The sequence below is a fragment of the Prionailurus viverrinus genome, chromosome B3, assembly GCF_022837055.1.
Source record: "Prionailurus viverrinus isolate Anna chromosome B3, UM_Priviv_1.0, whole genome shotgun sequence".
In the NCBI taxonomy this organism is placed as follows: domain Eukaryota; kingdom Metazoa; phylum Chordata; class Mammalia; order Carnivora; family Felidae; genus Prionailurus; species Prionailurus viverrinus.
In genome coordinates, this window is record NC_062566.1 from 76,625,090 (window position 1) to 76,648,826 (window position 23,737).

General features: G+C 37.0%; 1 protein-coding gene across 10 annotated transcripts in view; it reads right to left on the reverse strand.

Moving 5' to 3' along the window:
• HEATR5A (HEAT repeat containing 5A) overlaps positions 1-23,737 on the reverse strand; it is a 120,881-nt gene that overhangs the window by 44,772 nt on the left and 52,372 nt on the right. For 9 of the 10 annotated variants that reach the window (XM_047861034.1, XM_047861040.1, XM_047861035.1 and 6 more), the window contains exons 17-21: positions 20,064-20,169; positions 19,036-19,226; positions 7,121-7,280; positions 3,539-3,728; positions 2,285-2,454 (exon numbers count right to left, since the gene is read on the reverse strand). In XM_047861034.1, the coding sequence (XP_047716990.1) occupies positions 2,285-2,454; positions 3,539-3,728; positions 7,121-7,280; positions 19,036-19,226; positions 20,064-20,169 (817 nt within the window). The remainder of the gene's footprint in view (positions 1-2,284; positions 2,455-3,538; positions 3,729-7,120; positions 7,281-19,035; positions 19,227-20,063; positions 20,170-23,737) is intronic. The other variant, XM_047861038.1, reaches the window with a different exon arrangement.

A 23,737-nucleotide genomic window follows, 5' to 3' on the forward strand; every position in this document is an offset into this window, starting at 1 on the left:
GGTGTCCAGCAAGGGACAAAGTTAATGATTTACTTCATCACAAGTTAATTGTAAATTTTTTACTCTTGGAAGCCAACTTTTAAAACTTAGAATACTCAGAATTGCTAGTGTAGCTAAGACCAAGTTCAGAATGGAAGTTAAACAGCATGCAGTTAGAAGAAAACCCTTTCAGTAAGATTCTTTCCTAATGACGAAATATATTCTGAATCTTCAGGGAGTTTCAATTAAAATGAAAACACTTCATGCTAAATAATTAAATTCTTTATAGAAAAGAAAATCTGATTATAAAGTTCTTAAACAGCAAAGCAAAAGCAATTTTCGTACTATAGGAAATACTCTAAAATATAATAAATTCAATCTAATAAATTTAGAATAAAAGCTTACTAAAAAATTAAGACATGAAATTAACAAACTATAGTGATAGCAATTTTTGAATGACTTCTGAATAAGAAAAAATCATTTTACTGCTTAAATATTATGAGTAACATAAATAATATTTGTTAATTGTTAATTTTGATTTTCACAACTGCTCTTAATATTCCAAGAGAAACATCCAATAGTAATCTCTATTCTTTATATGTAAACTTTCTCAGTCTGGGAAAAAAAAGAGTAACAAATTTAATCAGTTCTAATTCACTAAGAATTAGTAAGTTTTGCTCTTTATTTATCAATAAATATAATGGAGAGTGAAAGTCTGACCAACTTGCAAAGGAATGGCTATTTTTCAACAATTGGTTTTGGGGATGGTTCTTTGAATGAGAGAATAATATTCCTAGGGAAAAGTCATTGAGTAGTAAAGGTAAAAAAAAAACCCTTTTCTAGTAACTGATATTTTCTCTAATATGTGTTTAACCTAGAGAGGAACCAAGTTTCTATCAGAAAAGTCAGTCACATCCTTTTTTTAAGAGTCTTACATAACTTTGACCATAAAAATCACTATGAACATTAACATAATGTCTAAGTTATATGTTAGAAAATAAAAACTACTACATATTGAGTGGTTATTAAGTGCCTAGGACATGTGCCTTAATGGGTGGTATCTCGTGAAATCTTTGTTTTGTAGACAAGATAGCTGAGGCTGGAAGAAGTTATGGGACTTCTCTAAGGCCACAAAGCTAGTAGGTGGTAGAGATGAGGTGAAGAGCTAATCAAAACTACAAAGTCAGTAAGAAATAAAGAAATGGGAACTTAACAAGGAGTTCAGAAACTGGATTCTAGGGGCGCCTGGGTGGCTCAGTCGGCTGAGCATCCGGCTTGGGCTCAGGTCATGATCTTGCGGTCCGTGAGTTCGAGCCCCTCATTGGGCTCTGTGTTGACAGCTTGGAGCCTGAAGCCTGCTTCAGATTCCGTGTCTCCCTCTCTCTCTGTCCCTTCCCTGCTCATACTCTGTCTGTCTCTCTCTAAAATAAAAAACATAAAAAAATTAAAAAAAAAAAAAAAAAGAAACCTGGATTATAGACTTAGAGCTACCACTACTTCTAGATATGTTACCTTGGACAAATTATTTGACTTTTTTGGTGCTTGGTTTTGTTTTGTTTTGTTTTGTTTGGGGGGGAGGGGAGATTGGTTTTAATGATATTTGAAGTTCTTTCAAGGTCTGAAATGCTGTATATCCTGCCTTCAGCTTGTGAATGAAAGGTCTGTCTAAAGTAATAATTCTCAACTGTCATGTTACTAATGGGAATGTGTTGTAAACATTCTAGGGGCAGAAATAGTTTAAAAGCAATGGTGTCAAGTTTTAATTCCAAATGTAACTCAATTTTTGAGGCAAATTTAGATAGAAACTGGTGATACTCAAGGTAAATCTTAAAACCATTGATGATTATGAACCATTTACCAGAACTTTTAGCATTTAGCTTGCATTATTTATTAAACATATTATTAGAACCCAGATATTGATGCATATGCCACTAGAATATTAAGGAAAAATGTTATTTTCCCATCTGAGGTGGAGAGAACTTTATATATAATTATTTGAAATAATGTCACATACATTTTTTCCATGTCCTATAGCATTTATACAGTACCCAGGACATTTGAGCATCCAATATATGTTTACTGATTAATGAATAAACATTCCAAATGGTAAGTTCAAAATTAATAGAAAAAACTGAATCAACATATGAGAGGTTTGAGATGTGATTACATGAAATTTGGCCCTACCCGCTAAAAAAACCAGAAACGAGAGGAAACAGCTATTGTACACAGACTAGAGAATTATTAAAAATAAATCTAAGTTTCCAATGAAAAAAAACTAAGGACTCACTTAAAATTTTATACTCACACAGAGGCAGCTGACCAAGCTAGACAGGTTGACATGTCTTGGAGCAAACATATGAAGCTGCTGAAGGCAACAGATGGCCTGAGCTTGAACAAGGCAGTCTGGGTTATCCTGCATCACCGCACAACCCAAAAGACAGGAAGTCCTTAAGGTGGAAATGGAAGTACTATTACCTAAAATGAAAGCACAAATCTTTGAATAATTTGTCTATGAAATCATTCCTCTTTAAACTCACATTACTGAGTTTATTAATTTTAACCAACTTTAAACTTAAGGATCTGTGAAGTAAATTTCTTCTACAAAAGAAAGCCAGGTGACAGATTTTTGGGTTATATTAGTTACTCCTAGTCTGAAAAATTTGTCAATACAAATCACTAGGCGAATAAGAACCTCAGCCTATCTGAAGGGTACACCAAAATTTCATGAAAAGTGGAATTAGAATGGCTAATGAACTTAGCCCTGCTTATATTAGTTGAGTTTCTTTCAAATATTAAAATCATTCATGGACTTTACATTTGAAAAGATCAGATTACCTGAGTTTTGGGACTTAGTCATTTATTTCTTAGAAGAGAGAAGCTCTTTACACTATTCCACTTGAATTTTTCACTTCAATTGTTAAGAAAAGCATATTAAAAATACATCTAATCTTTCTAAATACAACACTCCTTATCTTTTCAAGGTAAAAGAAATCAAACTAGATGGCATTTCACAAAATATACTGATCACCTACTATGTGCCAATCATAAAGGCTTTTCAACTTTTCCCTCATTTGATAGAAAAGGAAACCAAAGACCAAAGACAAAGATTTTCCAAAGGTCATCCAATTAACTGGTGGTGGAGTGGGGCATCTCGCTGGCACAGTTGGTTAAACATCCTACTCCTGATTTGGGCCCAGGTCATGATCTCATGGTTTGTGAGACTGAGCCCTGTGTTGAGTTTTGCACTGACAGCACGGAGCCTGCTTGGGGTTTTCTCTTTCTCTTTCTCAAAAATAAATAAATAAACTTAAAAAAAAAAAAAAAAAAAGTAGTGGTGGAGCTTACATTAAGTTTCCTACTTTCTATGTTATTTTCTATTATGTCAACATGCAGGAGTCAAAATCTTCTTCCTGACTCTCAATATTCTGCTCATGTATTTGCATAGAACACTGTGCTAAACTCCACTTCACTGACAAGTATTTGAGTCAGTAATAAGAAGTGAATTCATTTTCACATGTGTATTTTTAATTTAAAACATCACAAAATGAGCTATGCATACCCTGTAGTTCTGGACCCAAAGTAGTAATAAGGGCATTCAAACAGCGACCAAGACTTTGTTGAACTTCAGCATGAGTAGGAGGCACATTTAACAATAACATTATAATAAGAGAAAGGGTGGGTTCCACATGCATATGGTACAGTGGGCCAGCAGAATCAATAATCAGTGATAGCGAATGTAGTGCCCAGGTCTGTGAAGACAGAGAAAAACAATTTAAAATGCTACAGCAGCATTAAGAAACATAAAACACAATGAATTGTTCTTTGTTGAAGGAAGTGATAAAGTAACGAGACAGTATAGTACTTGTGTGCTATTATAACTAACCTCGAAAGAGAAACAGAGAACATACAAAGTTTAAGAAAAAATTTCTCTCAAATATCCAGTAAAAAACCCTGGCAATCATCTAATTTCGAATGCTAAACTTAAATCTATCTCAGTACTAAGAATTCCAAGATTGGGGTGCCTGGGTGGCTCAGTCGGTTGAGCATCCAACTTCAGCTCAGGTCATGATCTCACAGCTCATGAGTTCAAGCCCCGTGTCGGGCTCTGTGCTGACAACTCAGAGCCTGGGGCCTGCTTTGGATTCTGTGTCTCCCTCTCTCTCTGCCCCTAAACAACTCCCATTCTGTCTCCGTCTCTCTCAAAAATAAGTTGACATTAAAAAAAAAAATTAAAAAAAAAAAAAAGAATTCCAAGATAATGTTTGGTTCTTTAACTAATAGCTTGAACTAAATCTAGTTTACCGTAAAGTGTTTTTTGTTCAATCTACGTGGAGAACAAAAATTCAAGTTTTTAAAAGATTCAACAAGATTTACAATTACATGCAGTAATATGGACAAATCTCTTGAACGTAATGTTGAAGAAAGCCAGACATAAAAGAGTATGTACCATATGATTCCAATGATATAAAGTATAAAAGCAGGCAAAACTAACATATGATGCTGCAAATTAGGATAGTGGTTATCCTAGGTAGGACAGGTAATAACTAGAAGAGAACGCTTTGGAGAGCGTTTGGGGTATTGATAATGTTCTATTTCTTGATCTAGGTGCTGGTTACATGGTGTATTTAGTTTGTATACTTTACTCACAGAGACACACACTTATGATAAGTGCACTTTTACAAACATATAAAAATAAATATATATGTATTAAATAAGTGTATACATTATATATATATTAATATAGTAAACAAACAGATTTGCCTTTGAGACAAATCTGCCCTGCCACATGGTTTTATAAATAAAGCTTCACTGAAACACAGTCGTGCTCATTCATTTGCATACTATTTATGACTGCTACTGCTACAATGGCAGAACTGAGCAGCTGACAGAGAGTGTATGGCATGTAAAGTGTACATAATTTACCATATGGCTCTGAAAATAATAAGTTGGTCAACTCTGGTTTATCTATTTATTTTTTTTTAATTAAAAAAAATTTTTTTTTTAACATTTTTTATTTATTTTTGAGACAGAGAGAGACAGAGCATGAACAGGGGAGGGGCAGAGAGAGAGGGAGACACAGAATCGGAAACAGGCTCCAGGCTCTGAGCCATCAGCCCAGAACCCGACGCGGGGCTCAAACTCACGGACCGCGAGATCATGACCTGAGCTGAAGTCGGACGCTTAACCGACTGAGCCACCCAGGTGCCCCGGTCAACTCTGGTTTAAATGAAACAAGACTCTACCAGTACCTCAGAATGAGGTTGTCTTTGGAGACAGGGCCTTAATGAAGTTAAAATGAGGCTATTAGAGCAAGCCCTAATCCAATGTGACTAGGGTCCTTCTAAGAAGATAAAATTTGGACAGAGTAATGCTAAAGATGCACATGCACAAAGGAAAAACCATGTGAAGATACAATGAGAAGGTGACCAACTGCAAGCCAAGGAAAGAGGGCTCAGAAGAAACCAAACTGGCTGACACTTTGATCTAGGACTTCTAGCCTATAGAACCATGAGAAAACAAATTTCTGCTATTTAAGCCAACCAGTGAATGAATGAATGAATGAATGAATGAATGAAAGAAAGAAAGAAAGAAAGAAAGAAAGAAGGAAAGAAAGAAGACTGGCCATATACTGACAACCAAGCAGTCAGACAGATGATGGGTATAATAGATTCCTTATAGTATACACTCTATCTACTTCTATATACATTTGAAGGACATAAAAATTCCTCCCTTTAGGAAATTCAGAAAGCTTTATCCCTCTTATCAATGAATGTATAAGAAAGCTTAGAGTACTAAACATTCTACAAAAATAAACTGTTAAGTCAGAGACAGCAGTAATCAAAAAGAGTCAGATTTAATGACACTGGAAGCCACTAAAAGCATTTAAATTAATCAACTGAAAAAGTATTCGATGTAAATGTATGTGCATTTGCAATAGACTTCTTGAAGGGGGAGAAGAGAAATATAAAAATAGAAACAAAGGAGGATGAAAGAATGGAACACCTTATAAGTTAACTCAATCAACTACTGGATAATGATGACGAAGAGACTATTAGTATTATGGTAGTAATTCAAAGAAGGAAAGCTAACTGTGGATTAGGGATGTTGAAATTTAACAAGAAGGTGGTTAAACTGGATTTCAGAATGCTAGAAAATTTGGATGATCAGATAGGACCAGGAAGGGAAAAGAACAATAGGAAAATATAAGTGCAGACATGAGAATGGCATGAGTGGAATGAGAACAGGCAGACTGCCTATGAGAGAAGTCAGTATTCTGGGGTAATGATAGATAAGGTTCCTGGGTCAGCTGATAGGACTTGAATGAGAAGGAGATTTAGGAAGCAATAAGCAGTTTCCCAGCTTTTTGACAGGAAAGTTGCAAGATGAAAGCCTTTCAGGAAAACAAATGTGGCTTCATATCTAGGGAGAGTTGAAAAGAACCTAAAAACACTACTATAATAATTAGGAACACACGAGGGGGACAGAGATAAGATAAGGAGAGTAAAAGAACAGGAAGAATAACAATCAATCAAGATTTGATTTTAAAAAATTTGATTTTAAAATATCAAGAGAATAATGATTTTAACTGACATGGGTAAGATGTGTACAATAATATGGTAAAGTGGTTAAGAGCATGGGTTTGGAGCCCGTGACTTGTGTTATTGAACTGATTAGATGATTTTTTAGCTTTCAGCTGTGAGCAAGTTACTTAGCTTCTGTAAGCCCCAGTTTTCTTTTTGTTAAGGGGAATATACCCTAGATTACTGTGAGGCTTACATATGTTAATATCTTGTTAGAAGAATGTGATACAAAGCTTGGTACTTATTAAGTTCTCCAAAATGGTAAATGTTATTATTAAGATGGAAGGAAGATCGATTTCAGAAAAAAAATACTAAATTTGACTTTAGAAACTCCTGAGTGTGAAGTAATGATAGCAAGATTTGACTAAGACTTGAATTTCAAAAATCCGTCCAAGTTAACAATGGCTTAGACATTTACTGGGCGGTGTGTGTGTGTGTGTGTGTGTGTGTGTGTGTGTGTGTGTGAGAATTATTTACAAGTTACTAGTGGCCGATAAAAACATAATCTGCATTATCTACAAATCATGAATTTCAAGAAAAGTATCACATGGAGTATTTACCTGCACATCAGGAGAAGTACTGTCCTGAGACAAAGTATAAAGGATTCCGACACAAGAATTCAAATGCTGAGAAGAACTTATCCCTCCTAAATATCTATGTAGGGATCCCAAAGCCAATGAGTATCCTGTTCTGGTAACCACATCCCTTGCTGATTTCAGTCTGTAATTATGGAAATAAACAATAGTTACTGAAAAAAACTAATGCATGTACACTGTTATTTAGGCAAAACTTTTTGTATGAATAGCTGCAAAATTCAAAAATATATGTTACTGATAAAAACATTTTGAAATAACCTGAAAGGTATCTTAAAAAGAAAAACATTTTAAATAAAAACGTCTTCACATTTTTAAAGATTTAAGTATGAACAATTTCAATGTTTTTCAGAGATGCACACACTAAATTTATAAAACAAGCATTATTACTTTACTGTTAAGTCACTCTTTAAAAGTTCAAGTATAGGGGCGCCTGGGTGGCTCAGTCGGTTGAGCGGCCGACTTCAGCTCAGGTCATGATCTCGCGGCCCGTGAGTTCGAGCCCCGCATCAGGCTCTGTGCTGACAGCTCAGAGCCTGGAGCCTGTTTCCGATTCTGTGTCTCCCTCTCTCTGACCCTCCCCCCTTCATGCTCTGTCTTTCTCTGTCTCAAAAATAAATAAACGTTAAAAAAAAATTTTTTTTTAAAGTTCAAGTATAACCAACATACAATATGCTATTAGTTTCAGGCGTACACTGTAGTGATTGACATTTTGATACATTATCAAAAGATCCTGACAATAAGTCTAGTTACCATCTATTACCATACAAATTTTCATCAATTTTATTGACTATATTCCACATGTTATACATGAGATTCCCATGACTTATTTATTCCCTTCACCTATTTTGTCCCTCTTCCCCTGCTTCCTGTAACGAACAGTTTATTTCTTGCATCTATGACTTATTTTCTTTGTTCATGCATTTCTTTTCACAAGTAAGTGAAATTACATGGTACTGGTCTTTCTTGGTCTTATTTTACTGAGCATAATACACTCTAGGTCCATCCATGTTGTTGCAAATGGCATGATTTCCTTTTTTATGGCTGAGTAATATTACACACACACCCATCTTCTTTATCCATTCATATATTAATAAACACAGGTTGCTTCCATATTTTGGCTACTGTAAATAATGTAGCAATGAACACAAGGGTGCATATAGCTCTCTGCATAACATGACTTAAAAAAAACAAAACTTTTTTTAATGTTTGTTTATTTTTGAGAGACAGAGCATGAGCAGAGGAGAGGCAGAGAGGGAGATACAGAGTGTGAAACAGGCTCCAGGCTCTGAGCTGTCAGCACAGAGCCTGATGCGGGCTCGAACTCATGAACCATGAGATCATGACCTGAGCCGAAGTTAGATGCTTAACTGACTGAGCCACCCAGGTGCCCCATAGCATGATTTTTTTTTTTTTTAGCGTTTATTTATTTTTGAGAGAGAGAGAGAGAGAGAGAGAGAGAGAGAGAGAGAGAGAGAACATGAGAGGCAGACGGGCAGAGAGAGAGAGATGGAGACACAGAATCAGAAGCAGGCTCCAGGCTCTGAGCTGTCAGCACAAAGCCCGATGCAGGGCTCGAACCCATGGACTGAGAGATCATGACCTGAGCTGAAGTCGGATGCTCAACCAACTGAGCCGTCCAGGCACTCCTGCAGATAGTTCTCTGAATTGATGTTTTCATTTCCTTTGAATAAATACTCAGAAGTGGAATTGCTGGGTCAAATGGTATTTCTATTTTTAATTTTTTTAAGAACCTCTATGCTGTTTTCGATAGTGGTTGTACCAATTATATTCCCACAGTGCATGAAGTTTCCCTTTTCTGCACATCCTCAACACTTGTACTATCTTTTGGATACAAACCAATTAGACAAGTGTGAGCTGATATCTCATGGTGGTTTTGATTTGCATGTCCCTGATGATTAATGATGTTGAGAATCTCTTAATGTGCTTGTTGGCCATCTGTATGCCTTCTTTGGGAAAAAATTTAATCACATCGTCTGCCTATTTTTTTTAAGTTTATTTTTATTTTTTTATTATTTTTAAATTTATTTATTTTTTAATTTACATGCAAGTTAGCATATACTGCAACAGTGATTTCAGGATTAATGCCCCTTACCCATTTCGCCCATCCTTCCTTCCTCAACCCCACCAGCAACCCTCTGTTTGTTCTTCGTGTTTAAGAGTCTCTTATGTTTTGTCCCTTCCCCCCCAGTTTTTATATCATATTTGCTTCCCTTCCCTTAGGTTCATCTGTTTTGTATCTTAAAGTCCTCATATGAGTGAAGTCATATATTTGTCTTTCTCTGACTGACTAATTTCGCTTAGGTTAAAACTCTCTACTTCCATCCACGGAGTTGTAAAAGGTAAGATTTCATTCTTTTTGATTGCCGAATAATACTCCATTGTGTGTGTATACATAGATTTACACACACACACACACACACACACACACACACACACACACACCACATCTTCTTTATCCATTCATCCACTGATGGACATTTGGGCTCTTTCCATACTCTGGCTATTGTTGATAGTGCTGCTATAAACATGGGGGTGCATGTGCCCCTTCTAAACAGCATACCTGTATCCATTAGATAAATACCTAGTAGTGCAATTGCTGGGTCATAGGGTAGTTCTATTTTTAACTTTTAAGGAGTTATATTTTTAACTTTTTAAGGAACCTCCCTACTGTATTCCAGAGTGGCCGCACCAGTTTGCATTCCCACCAGCAGTGCAAAAGAGATCCTCTCTCTACACATCCTCGCCAACTTCTGTTGTTGCCTGAGTTGTTCATGTTAGCCATTCTGACAGGTGTGAGGTGGTATCTCATTGTGGTTTTGATTTGTATTTCCCTGATGATGAGTGATGTTGAGCATTTTTCATGCATCAGTTGGCCATCTGGAGGTCTTCTTTGGAGAAGTATCTATTCTTGTCTTTTGCCCATTTCTTCCCTGGATTATTTGTTTTTTGGGTGTTGAGTTTGGTAAGTTCTTTACAGATCTTGGATAATAACCCTTTATCTGATATGTCTTTTGCAAATATCTTCTCCCATTCTGTCAGTTGCCTTTAGTTTTGCTGATTGTTTCCTTTGGTGCAGAAGCTTTTTATTTTGATGAGGTCCTAATAGTTCATTTTTGCTTTTGTTTCTCTTGCCACTGGAGACGTGCTGAGTAAGAAGTTGCTGTGGTCAAAGTCAAAGAGATTTTTGCCTGCTTTCTCAAGGATTTTGATGGATTCCTGTCTTATATTTAGGTCTTTCATCCATTTTGAGCTTAATTTTGTGCATGGTGTAAGAAAGTGGCCCAGGTTCATTTTTCTGCATGTTGTTTTCCAGTTTCCCCAGCACCATTTGCTGAAGAGATTGTCTTTATTCCATTGGATATTCTTTCCTGCTTTGTCAAAGATTAGTTGGCCTTATGTTTGTGGGTCCATTTCTGGGTCTCTATTCGGTTCCATTGATCTGAGTGTCCGTTCTTGTGCCAGTATCATGATGTCTTGATGATTACAGCTTTGTAATACAGCTTGACGTCCGGGATTGTGATGACTCCTGCTTTGGTTTTCTTTTTCAAGATTGCTTTGACTATTCGGGTTTTTGTAGTTCCATACAAATTTTAGGATTGTTTGTTCTAGCTCTGTGAAGAATGCTGGTGTTATTTTGATAGGTACTGCATTGAATACGTAGATTGCTTTGGGTAGTATTGACATTTTAACAATATTTGTTCTATCCAGGAGCATGGAATATTTTCGCATTTGTGTGTGTGTGTGTCTTCTTCAATTTCTTTCATAAGCTTTCTATAGTTTTCAGTATATAGATTTTTTACCTCTTTGGTTAGATTTATTCCTAGGTATTTTATGGTTTTTGGGGTAATTGTAAATGGGATAGGTTCCTTGATTTCTCTTTCTGTTGCTTCATTGTTGGTGTATAGGAATGCAACCAACTTCTGTGCATTGATTTTATATGCTGTGACTTTGCTGAATTCATGGATCAGTTTTAGCAGTTTTTTGGTGGAATCTTTTGGGTCTTTCATATACAGTATCATGTCATCTGCGAAGAGTGAAAGTTTGACCTCCTCCTGGCAGATCTGAATGCTTTTTATTTCTTTGTGTTGTCTGATTGCTGAGGCTAAGACTTCCAATACTATGTTGAATAACAGTGGCAAGAGTGGACATCCCTGTCTTCTTCCTGACCTTAGGGGGTAAGCTCTCAGTTCTTCCCCGAGGATGATGTTAGTGGTGAGTCTTTCATATATGGCTTTTATGATCTTGTGGTATGATCCATCTACCCTACTTTCTTGGGGAGTTTCTTATCAAGAAAGGATGCTGTTTTTGTCAAATGTTTTCTCTGCATCTATTGAGAGGATCATGTGCTTCTTGTCCTTTCTTTTATTGACATGATGAATCACATTGATTGTTTTGTGGATATTGAACCAGCCCAGCATCCCAGCTATAAATCCTACTTAGTTGTGGTGAATAATTTTTTTAATGTATTATTGGATCCAGTTGGCTAATATCTTGTTGAGGATTTTTGCATCCATGTTCATCAGGGAAATTCGTCTATAGTTCTCCTTTTTAGTGGGGTCTCTGTCTGGTTTTGGAATCAAGGTAATGCTGTCTTCATAGAAAGAGTTTGGAAGTTTTCCTTCCATTTCTATTTTTTTGGGACAGCTTCAAGAGAATAGGTGTTAATTCTTCTTTAAATGTTTGGTAGAATTCCCCTGGCAAGCCATGGGGTCCTGGACTCTTGTTTTTTGGAAGATTTTTGATTAGCAATTCGATTTATTTATTGGTTATGGGTCTGTTCATATTCTCTTTTTCTTCTTGTTTCAGTTTTGGTAGTTTATATGTTTCTAGGAATTTGCCCATTTCTTCCAGATTGCCTATTTCATTAGTATATAATTGCTCATAATATTCTCTTATTATTGTTTGTATTTTGCTGTGTTGGTTGTGATCTCTCCTCTTTCAATCTTGATTTTTTTTTATTTATTTATTTTTCTTTTTGATTAAACTGGCCAGGGGTTTATCAATTTTGTTAATTCTTTCAAAGAATCAGCTTCTGGTTTCATTTATCTGTTCTGTTTTTGTTTTGTTTGTTTTTGTTTCGATAGCATTGATTTCTGCTCTAATCTTTATTATTTCCTGACTTCTGATAGTTTTGCATTTTATTTGCTGTTCTTTTTCCAGCTCTTCAAGGTGTAAGGTTAGGTTGTGTATCTGAGACCTTTCTTCCTTCTTTAGGAAGGCCTGGATTGCTATATACTTCCCTCTTATGATTGTCTTTACTGCGTCCCAGAGGTTTTGACCTGTGGTGTTATCATTTTCATTGGCGTCAATGTACTTTTTAATTTCCTCTTTAACTTCTTGGTTAGCCAATTCATTCTTTAGTAGGATGTTCTTTAGTCTCCAAGTATTTGTTGTCTTTCAACATTTTTTCTTGTGGTTGTGAGTTTCATAGCATTGAAAATATGGTCTGAAAATATTCATGGTATGATCTCAATCTTTTTGAACTTGTTGAGGGCTGATATGTGTCCCAGTATGTGATCTATTCTGGAGAAGGTTCCATGTGCATTGGAGAAGAATGTGTATTCCGCTGCTTTATGATGAAATGTTCTGAATGTGTCTGTTAAGTCCATTTGGTCCAGCATGTCATTCAAAGCCATTGTCTCATTGTTGATTTTCTGTTTAGACGATCTGTTGATTGCTGTAAGGGGGAGGGGGTTGTAGTCCCCTACTATTATGGTATTATTATCAAAGAGTTTCTTTCTGTTTGTGATTGATTTAAATATTTGGGTTCTTCCACATTTGGAGCATAAATGCTTACAATTGTTAGGTCTTCTTGGTGGACAAACCCCTTAATTACGATATAATGCCTTTCTTCATCTCTTGTTACAGTCTTTATTTTAAAGTCTAGATTGTCTGATATAAATGTAGCTATTCCGGCTTTCTTTTGGTACCATTAGCATGATAGATGGTTCAACATCCCCTTATTTTCAATTTGAAGGTGTCTTTAGGTCTAAAGTGGGTCTCTTGTAAACAGCATATAGATGGATCTTATTTTCTTATCCATTCTGTTACCCTATGTCTTTTGATTGGAGCCATTTAGTCCATTGACATTTAGAGTGAGTACTGAAAGATATGAATTTATTGCCTTTATGTTGCCTGTAGAGTTGGAGTTTCTGGTGTCCTCTGGTCCTTTCTAGTCTTTCTTGCTTGTGGTCTTTTTTTTTTTCTCTCCCCTGTCTTTTCTGCCCTCAGAGAGTCCCCCTTAAAATTTCTTTCAGGGCTGGTTTAGTGGTCATGAACTCCTTTAATTTTTGTTTGGGAAACTTGTAATCTCTCCTTCTATTCTGAATGATAGCCTTGCTGGACAAAGAATTCTTGGCTGCATATTTTTCCAATTCAGCACATTGAATATATCCTGACACTCCTTTCTGGCCTGCCAAGTTTCTGTGGATAGGTCTGCTGCAAACTTGATCTGTCTTCCCTTGTAGGTTAAGGACTTTTTTTCCCTTCCTGCTTTCATGATTCTGTCCTTTTCTAAGTACTTTGTGAATTTGAATATGATATGCCTTGTTGATGGTTGGTTTTTGTTGAATCTAATGGGAGTCCTCTACTTCCTGGATTTTGATGTCTGTGTCTTTCCCCAGGTTAGGAAAGTTTTCTGCTATGATTTGCTCACATAACCCTTCTACTCCTTTTTCTATCTTCTGGGACCCCTATGATTCTGATTCCTTTTTAATAAGTCACTGATTTTCCTAATTATTTTTCTAATTTTTAATGTTTATTTATTTTTGAGACAGAGACAGTATGAGCAGCGAAGGGGCAGAGAGAGAGGGAGACAAAGAATCTGAAGCAGGCTCCAGGCCCTTAGCCCGACAGGGGCTTGAACTCACGAACTGGGAGATCCTGACCCAAGCCAAAGTTGGACACTCAACCAACTGAGCCACTCAGGAGCCCCTGATTTTCCTAATTCTCAAATCGTGTTCTTTTGCCTTAGTCTCTCTCTTTTTTTCTGCTTCATTATTCTCCATGAGTTTGTCCTCTATATCGCAGTTACAGCATTTTTTATTTTATCCAGACTAGCTTTTACTTCTTTTATCTCCACAGAAAGGGATTCTAATCTATTTTCAACCCCAGCTTGCATTCTTATTATTGTGATTCTAAATTCTGTTTCACACAACTTGCTTGTATCTGTGTTAAGTCCCTGGTTGTCGTTTCTTCTTGCTCTTTCTTTTGGGGTGAATCCCTTCATTTCATCATTTTAAAGGAAGGAAAGGAGTTAATTAGGTAAAAGAAAATTAAAATTTAAAAATTAAAAACAACACACAAAAAAATCAAGTAAATAATGCTAGATTCTAGGTGTGTTTTAGTCTGGTTGTTGAAAGGAGATTGATTAGAGAAAAAAAGGGAAAGATAAGAAAAGAAAAAAATGGAAAAGGTTTGAAATTTGAAAAAGTGAATACAATGAAACAATATTTTTAACAAAAATTGAAAATGAAAATAATTTTTTTCTTTCTGTACTGAAGAATAAAAGAAAAAAAATTGAATAGATGGACCAGGGAAAAAACTGAAATACGATAAAAATTACATCAGTTTCCCCTAGAAGACAAACTACGAAGCACTTTATAGTATGTAAACTAAGCAGGCAGAAAGACTTGTGTTCCTGAAGAGTGAGGTTGGCCTAGAAGGGCGGAGCTTAGTGTAACAGCTCCATTCTCCACTAGATGGCACTGCTTAGCTTACTGGGGTGGATTGCTGTGGTGCTTGCAGGTGTATCCACACATGCACGGGAGGCGTGAAAAAGGCATCACCCAGCTACCCAGTCTCTAGTATCAGAATTCTGTTCTCCTCAACCATCAATCACACACCCATCCTTTTGTCTGTGGCTTCCTTCTACACCCCACTTATACAGTCCGTGACCAAGCCATCAGGTTGCCAGGTGGCAACTCCCTCTTGAGTTTTATCTCAGATATTGCTGTGTTCCCCAACCCCTCACTTCTGAGGGACTGCGGCTTTGGCCCATTCTGATCCTCTGGGGGAGAGTCTCTTAGAGAAATGGCCAGGTGCCCACCCACCCCAAGAAACGTTCGTGGGACCGTGCTGCTGCTGATGCCCAGAGACTGCAGCTGGGTGCAAGCCTGCCCCAGAAAAAGTTCACAAGAACATGTAGCAGTGTTTCAGGGATTCTGGTAAATCACAACACACATCTGGCACCAGGTTTCCCCTTAACATCCTTGTTCTAGCACCAGTGAATCTCTGGGGTCTGCTGGCATCTTTGCCTGCGGGGTGGCCACAGAGCCTCTACCAGATGTCTTCTTAGCAGGGGAACCACCTCTCCCCATGTGACCCAAGGACCCCTCAGACTTCACTCTCTGCTCCTGGGGATTTGCCCTACCCCCCCCCCCCCCCCCCCAGAGCTCCTCCAGGTATCAAGCTGCGGAGTTTCCGATTCTGTGCTCCTCCTGTTTATAGAGTCTTAATGGAATTTAAACCCTCTCCTCTCTTTTTTGTTCAGTCCCAGTGGCTGTTTCCACTTTTCCACTTTCTCTCCAGCTGCTTTTGGGGGAGGGGGGTGCTTTTCCCGTACTCTCCTCCTCCCCCCAACCCCTCATCTCCATCCTTTCTCCACAAGCAAAAACAGCTCCTTGCCCTCCGCAGCTTCTCTCTCCCCCAGTTCACCTGTGTGTGCTGCATACCTGCTATGTTCTGTGGTTCAGGTGGTGAAGATTGTTGTTTTAATACTCAAATTAGTTTTCTACGTGTGCAGGATGGTTTAGTGTTGATCTGGCTGTATTTCATGGACAAGAAATGCAAAAAAAACTCCATGCTATTCTGCCATCTAGTCCCCTGCCCATTTTTAAATCAGGTTGTTTTTTTGACATGAAATTGTAGAAGTTCTTTACATAATTTGGATATTAACCTCTTATCAAATATTTGATTTGCAAATATCTTCCTCCATTCAGTAGGTTCCCTCGGGTTTCTTTTTTCTTGATGTTTTCATTCATTGTACAAAAACTTTTCAGTATGATGTAATTCCATTTGTTTATTTTTGCTTTTATTGGGATTGCCTGAGGAAACGGACCTCCTTCCCCCAAAATATTGTTAAGACTAATGTTTTCTTCTAGGAGTTTTATGATTTTAGGTCTTACTTCAAGTCTTTCATCCACTTTGAATTTATTTTTGTAAACAATGTAAGATAGTGGTCCAGTTTCAATCTTTTGCATGTAGTTATCTTCTTTTCTCAACACCATTTATTAAACAGACTGTCTTTCCTTATTTCCTTATAGTCCTAATTTACTATATATGCTTGCATTTATTTCTGGGCTCTCTATTCCATCATGCTGATCTGTGTGTTTGTTTTGTGCCAGTAACATACCATTTTAATTACTCCAGGTTTGTAGTACAGTTTGAAATCAGGGAGCGCATCTCCAGCTTTGTTCTTCTTTTTCAAGACTGCTTTGGCTATTTGGGATCTTTTGTGGCTCCACACAAATTTCAGGATTTTTTTGTTCTAGTACTATGAAAAATGTCATTGGTATTTTGACAGGGATTACACTGAATCTGTAGAGTGCTTTGGGTAGTATGGATATCTTAACAAATTATATCTTACAATCCATGAGCACAGCGTGTGTATGTGTGTATGCATAAATGCACATATATGGGATGCTTCATGAATTTGCATATCGCCCATGGGGAGTATGGTATATCTTTTCATTTATTTGTGTCATCTTCAATTTCTTTCATCAATGTCTTACAGTTTTCAGGGTACAGGTCATTCAGTTCTTTGGCTAAATTTATTCTTAGGTATTTTATTCTTACTGACAATACTAATTGAGATTGTTTCCTTAATCTCTTTCTGGTAACTTGTTATTAATGCAAAGAAACTGATTTCTGCATGTTAATTTTGTATCCTGTGAGTTTATTGAATTCATTTAATTCTAATGGTTTTTGATGGAGTCTTTAGGGTTTTCTATATACAGTATCATGTCATCTGCAAACAATGACAGTTTTCCTTCTTCCTTTCCAATCTGGATGGCTTTTATTTTTCTTGTCTAATTGTGTGGCTAAGACTTCCAAAACTAAGGTGAATAATAGTGGAGAGAATGGGCATCCTTGTTTTGTTCCTAATCTTAGAGCAAAAGCTTTTAGCTTTTCACTGTTGAGTGTGTTAGCTATAATGCTGAGGTATGTTCTTTCCATACCCACTTTGTTGAGAGCATTATTAACTTGCATTTTAAAAATGCACATTGCTGAGACACTTTATTTCCATACAAAGAGACTTTGGGGGTACATGGGTGGCTCAGTCAGTTAAAGCCTCTGATTCTTTATTTCGGCTGAAGTCACTATCTCATGATTTGGGAGATCTATCCCTGTGTTGGGCTCTGTGCTGACAGCATGGAGCCTGCTTAGGATTCTCTCTCTTCTGCTCTCTCTCTGCTCTTCTCCTGCACATGTGTCCTATCTCTCTCAAAATAAACATTAAAAAAAAAAAAAGAACTTTGATTTTAAAATTAAATATAGCCAAGAAAAATCAATGTTTACTAGTTTTATTATGCATTCTGTGCTAATTTAAGTGTTTTACATTTAGTCCTTTATTTATTTATTTTTTTTTTAAATTTTTTTTTTCCAACATTTATTTATTTTTGGGACAGAGAGAGACAGAACATAAACGGGGGAGGGGCAGAGAGAGAGGGAGACACAGAATCGGAAACAGGCTCCAGGCTCTGAGCCATCAGCCCAGAGCCCGACGCGGGGCTTGAACTCACGGACCGCGAGATCGTGACCTGGCTGAAGTCGGACGCTCAACCGACTGCGCCACCCAGGCACCCCTATTTATTTTAAAAAATATTTATTTATTTAAGTAATCTCTACACCCAATGTGGGGCTTGAACTCACAACTCTGAGATCAAGAGTCACATGCTCCTCTGAATGAGCCAGCCAGCTGCTCCTATGTTCAGTCCTTTTTTAAAAAAAATTTTATTTATTTATTTTTGAAAGAGAGAGACAGAGAGAAAGAGCGTGCGCCCATGTGCACAAGCAGGGGAGGTGTGCTATCTGTTTAGAGCACGACGTGGGGCTCGATCCCACAACTCTGGGATCATGACCAGAGCTGAAATCAAGAGTCGGATGCTTAATCAACTGAGCCACCCAGATGCCCCTACATTTAGTCCTTTAATCCTCCCAACAACTTTGAGATTTACACTATTATGAGTTACTTTTTACAGATGAGAACAGAATGATATCCAAAGTAACTCTTACAAAGTAACCATTACATGAAGATTGGGATTTGAACCAAGTTAGTAATCTAACTTTAAACTTCAAACTGTTGACCAAATCAGACACATATATTCAGTAGACTGGAAGGTGAAAGTGCTATATTTATTATCTCATTTATCTTAACATTCTTAAGCAGGCGGGGTAGTATTGAAAACCTTGTATTTGAAATAGAGGAAAACAAGCTGTGCGGTTTGCTCTCTGCTTATGATCTCAGAGCTAGCAAAAATGAAAACATAGTTTGTTTCCTGATGATGAAAACCTAGACTTTACTCTTTCCAGTACATTGTTATTACTACCTATTATCTATATTTTACATGATAAAATTCCCTAAATTTCTTAGTCCCATCGTCCATTCCAGAGATGGCCAATTATACTACTCATATAGTGATCTTTCTCTTATTAAATAAAAACTAAAGCCAAAGTAATAATAGTTCTATATTCCAAGATGAGCAAAGGGGAGGCTTGCCTTCATATAAAGTATCCATGTTTATCAATTTTTTTCTGAATTAATTCCCAGAATGGAGTTTCACTAGTTCCAAAAAATCAACAAGCTATACCCAGTTTTGACAGATAGTCTCTGCATATTAAATAAGAAATTCACTTACTTGTCAAAGCTAACTTGAGCTAACGCAGCAGTAAAAGCTCCATCATCAACCACTTGGGCTAATCTAGCCCATGCCTCTGCAGCTGCACATCTCAAGAGGGGGTTGGGACTTTCTAGGGCTCCCATCACCAATGCCACGGCAAGTCTTCTCATTTCTTCTGGACCCAAGTTTCCCTTGGAGCCAGCTAAGTACTGAAATATGTAAAGAACAATCTAAACTTACAACTGTAATAAATTTTCCAATCCAGTTTGGAATATATATTCTGGTTGACTAAAGATGTTCATACTTGGATTACTATTTAAACATAAACATACACACACACACACACACACAAATTTGATTTTTCACAAAGTTCTGCATAATTAAAAAAAATTTTTAATGTTTATTTATTCTTGAGAGAGAGAGAGAGAGAGAGAGAGAGAGAGAGAATGAGAGGGGAAGGGGGAGAGAGAGAGGGAGACACAGAATCTGAAGCAGGCTCCAGGCTCAGAGCTGTCAGCACAGAGCCTGACGCAGGGCTCAAACCCATGAACTCGTGACCTGAGCCAAAGTCAGATGCTTAACCAACTGAGCCACCCAGGCGCCTCAAAAAGTTAAGAATTTTAAACCTCTAGGCAAGCAATTGTCACTACAGTATGTATGTATTCAGAAGAACATTAATAGGAATTTCCATAATATAACCAATGAAGCATACTATATTTTAGTTAGAAACATTTAAGTCATAAATGCAACAAGCCAGATTTGGCCCAGAGGCCACAGTCTGCCAATCCCTGATACAGGATATTAGGCTGAGTAGGTTAAAGCATGGTTCTAAGCCAAGATTCTAGGTTTAATTTCTGACCAACAACTTTTACACAGAGAAAAAGTAAAAGGGGGATTATAAATCCTGAAACATTTTCATCAGGAGACTAAGAAAAAAGGGAGAAAAAAAAAAAGCAGCAGTTCTTTCAAGACACCCTCCTCAACCTATTTAACCATACTTAGAAAAAAAAAATCAAGCAAACATCTGAATTTAAAAACGGAATTACCTTCAAGAAACTAGAGAGTGAAGAAACAACATGTAACTGAACTACTTGTTGACGAGCTCCTTTTGTGTGCTTTATACTGTCCAAAAGTTGTTCCAGTATAAGAAGCCTAAAATCAGAAACAAGATTTAACAGCAAATAGTATGACATTGGGTTTGTTAATTAAGTAAGCGAGAGGATATTTCTGAGTATCTATTGCTAATTTGTTTTGTTGCGTTATTTTGTGGCAACTGCTAAAATGAGATAAACTATTGCTGAATATTCTAAAACATTTTAAGAAAATATAAAACATACAAAAATATTTTGGTTATGTGTCATTCTGACAGTGGTGGATAAGTATTATTATTATTTTTGTTTATTTTTGAGAGAGAGAGATAGGGAGCGTGTGCAGCAGAGTGTGCTAGTGGGGAAGGGGCAGAGAGAGAGGGGGGACAGAGGATCTGAGGCAGGGCTCTGTGCTGAGAGCCCAAACTCACAAACTGCAAGGTCCTGACCTGAGGGGAAGTCAGATGCTTAATCAATTGAGCCACCCAGGTGCCCCAGGGGGAGAATTTTAACAAAAGTATCACTTAATAAATATTTACCTGGGCAAATTCTGCTATCTTACTATTTTCTAAACAAAGGATAATCTTTTTTTTCCTTTTAAAGTAAACTCTATGCCCAACATGGGGCTCAAACCCACAATCCCAAGATCAAGAGTTGCATGCTCTACTGATCAAGGCAGCTAGGTGTCCCTAAATAACACGTATCTTAAAAGTTACTTGCAGCTGGGGAGCCTGGGTGGCTCAGTCAGTTGAGCATCTGACTCTTAATTTCAGCTCAGGTCATGGTCCCAGGGTCTGGGATGGAGCTCTGTGACCAGATCAACTCTGTGCTGAGTGTGGAGCCTGCTGAAGATTCATTCTCGTGCTTGCAATCTCTCTCTCTCTCCCTGGCTCCTCTCCCCAGCTCAAGTGCGTGCTCTCTCTCAAAAAAGTTAACTTGCAGTAATAACCATTTTGTTCTTAATAGGACTTAATTGGATTCAAATACATTGATTCATGTCATCTATAGGTAATGACAACACAGCCCTTTCAGCCCCCAACTATACTTTAAAAATGTACTTGGTATCATACTATATATTAACATAATTTTAACTCCTGTATTTCTCATTTAACATTACCTCCTTAGCACCTGTCAAATTATTCTTATTCTTTGGTAACTTTCACGAAGTCAAATTTTACTATGCACATGCATTACCATTTGTTCAATCATTCTCCTGATGGAGACAGCAATTTTCCAGTTTTCACTATTCTAACTATGATGGATATATACATTATTTTTGGTCTGGGGTTGAATGTGTCCATTAGCTATTTATGTAGCTTCTGTGAATTGTTTTACAGTCCGTTACAACACAGGGCTTTTATTTAATTATTTTATTTGCTATTTTTTAATTGAAAGTACAGTTGACATAGGATGTATTAATTTCATGGGAATGCAAGCTGGTGCAGTCACTCTGGAAAACAGTATGGAGGTTCCTCAAAAAACTAAAAATAGAACTACCCTGCGACCCAGCAATTGCACTACTAGGTATTTATCCATGGGATACAAGTGTGTTGTTTCGAACCCCCATGTTTATAGCAGCAGTGTCACCAATAGCCAAAGTATGGCAAGAGCCCCAATGTCCATCGATGGATGAATGATAAAGAAGATGTGGTATATATATACAATGGAGTATTACTCGGCAATCAAAAAGAATGAAATCTTGCCATTTGCAACTACGTGGATGGAACTGGAGGGTGTTATGCTAAGTGAAATTAGTCAGAGAAAGACAAAAATCATATGACTTCACTCATGAGGACTTTAAGAGACAAAACAGATGAGCATCCTGAAATCCTGAAATCATTGTTGCACTATATGCTAACTAATTTGGATGTAAATTTAAAAAAATAAAAAATTAAATTAAAAAAAAATTTAAAAAAAGGATGTATTAATTTCAGTGTATAACAAAGGGATTTGACATTCATATGCATTATGAAGTGATTATCACCATTAAGTCTGGTTACCATCTGTCACCATACAAAATTATTACAATATTATTGACTATATTCCCTATGCTTTATTTTCATCTCCATGCTTTATTTATTTTATAACTTGAAGTTCAGACCTCTTAATCCCCTTCACCTATTTTGCCCATCCTGTGCCATCCCCCTCCCTTTAGCAATCATCAGTTTGTCCTCAGTATGTATGTATGTATTTGAGGTTCATTTATTTATTTAAAGAGAGAGAGAATACAACAGGAGAAAGGCAGAGAGAGAGAGAGAGACAGAGACAGACAGAAAGAGAGAGAGACCCAAGCAGGATGCGGGGCTCAATCCTACAAACCGAGAGATCATGACTTGAGCCAAAATCAAGAGTCGGATGCTTAACTGAGTCACCCAGGTGCTCCTGTTCTCAGTATTTATGAATGTGTTTCTGTTTTGTTCTATTTGTTTATTTTGTTTTTTAGATTCCACATATAAGCAGCACAGGGCTTTTAAATCCTTATGATGAGATTAAAGATAGGTAAGCATAAAATAAACCACCCCAATTTTACACTATTATCTCCAAGGTTTTAAAAACATTGCTTCTAAAAGTTACAGAGAGGAAAGGAGGCAAACCATAAGAGACTCTTAAATACTGAGAACAAACTGAGTGTTGATGGGAGGCGGGCAAGAGGGGAAAGTGGGTGATGGGCATTAAGGAGGGCACCTGTTGGGATGAGCACTGGGTGTTGTATGCAAACCAATTTGACAATAAATTATATTTAATATGAAAACAAACAAACAACAACAACAAAAAAAACACTGCCTCTGGGGCACCTGGGTGGCTCAGTTGGTTAAGCATCTAACTTCGGTTCAGGTCATGATCTTACAGTTCGTGGTTCAAGCCTCACAGTGGGCTCTGTGCTGACAGCTCAGAGCCTGGAGCCTGCTTCAGATTCTGTGTCTCCCTCTGTCTCTGCCCCTCTATCATTCTATGGAGGCAACAAAGCCTAAGTCAAGTTCTCCAAATGGCACCAAAAAAGAATGCATAGATATGGGCACTGTACTTTTAAGAAATCCAACTGTGGAAGAAGTTAGAAAAAAAGGAAGAAAAGTAGGAGTCTGTGGATTTCATGAGTTGGGGAAAGGAGTATATATAAAATCAATTCACAGAATGTAATAAACATAGTAGAGCACTAGATATTTTGGGAAAACCACAGTAACCTTAAGTACTTGATTTATTTAAATATTTCCTTATTTCAAGGTTGAAAAAGTGACAAAGGCAAATGAAAGAAAAAGAAATTCATCCCTTATCCCACCATCTAGAAAGAGCCACTGTTACCATTTTGGCATATTTGTTTTAGTCTTCCCCACAAAGACAGAGGAGTATCGTTTTTAGAAAATTAGGATCACAATGTATACTTTGTTAAAATATTTTTTCCTCCCAAACATCATTCCCATCTTGTTAACTATTACATTGAAATCATTTTAAGCACCTATTAGTAAAATATAGTCTGGCAATATAATAGTTTATTTTACCAATTTCCTAGTTTGGACATTTAGGCTACTTCTAATTTTCATTATAAACAATATGACAAATATACTATATATAAAACTTTTTCTGCCTGCGTTTTAAGACCATATTAAAGGCATTTTGTTTCAAGAACGTATTTA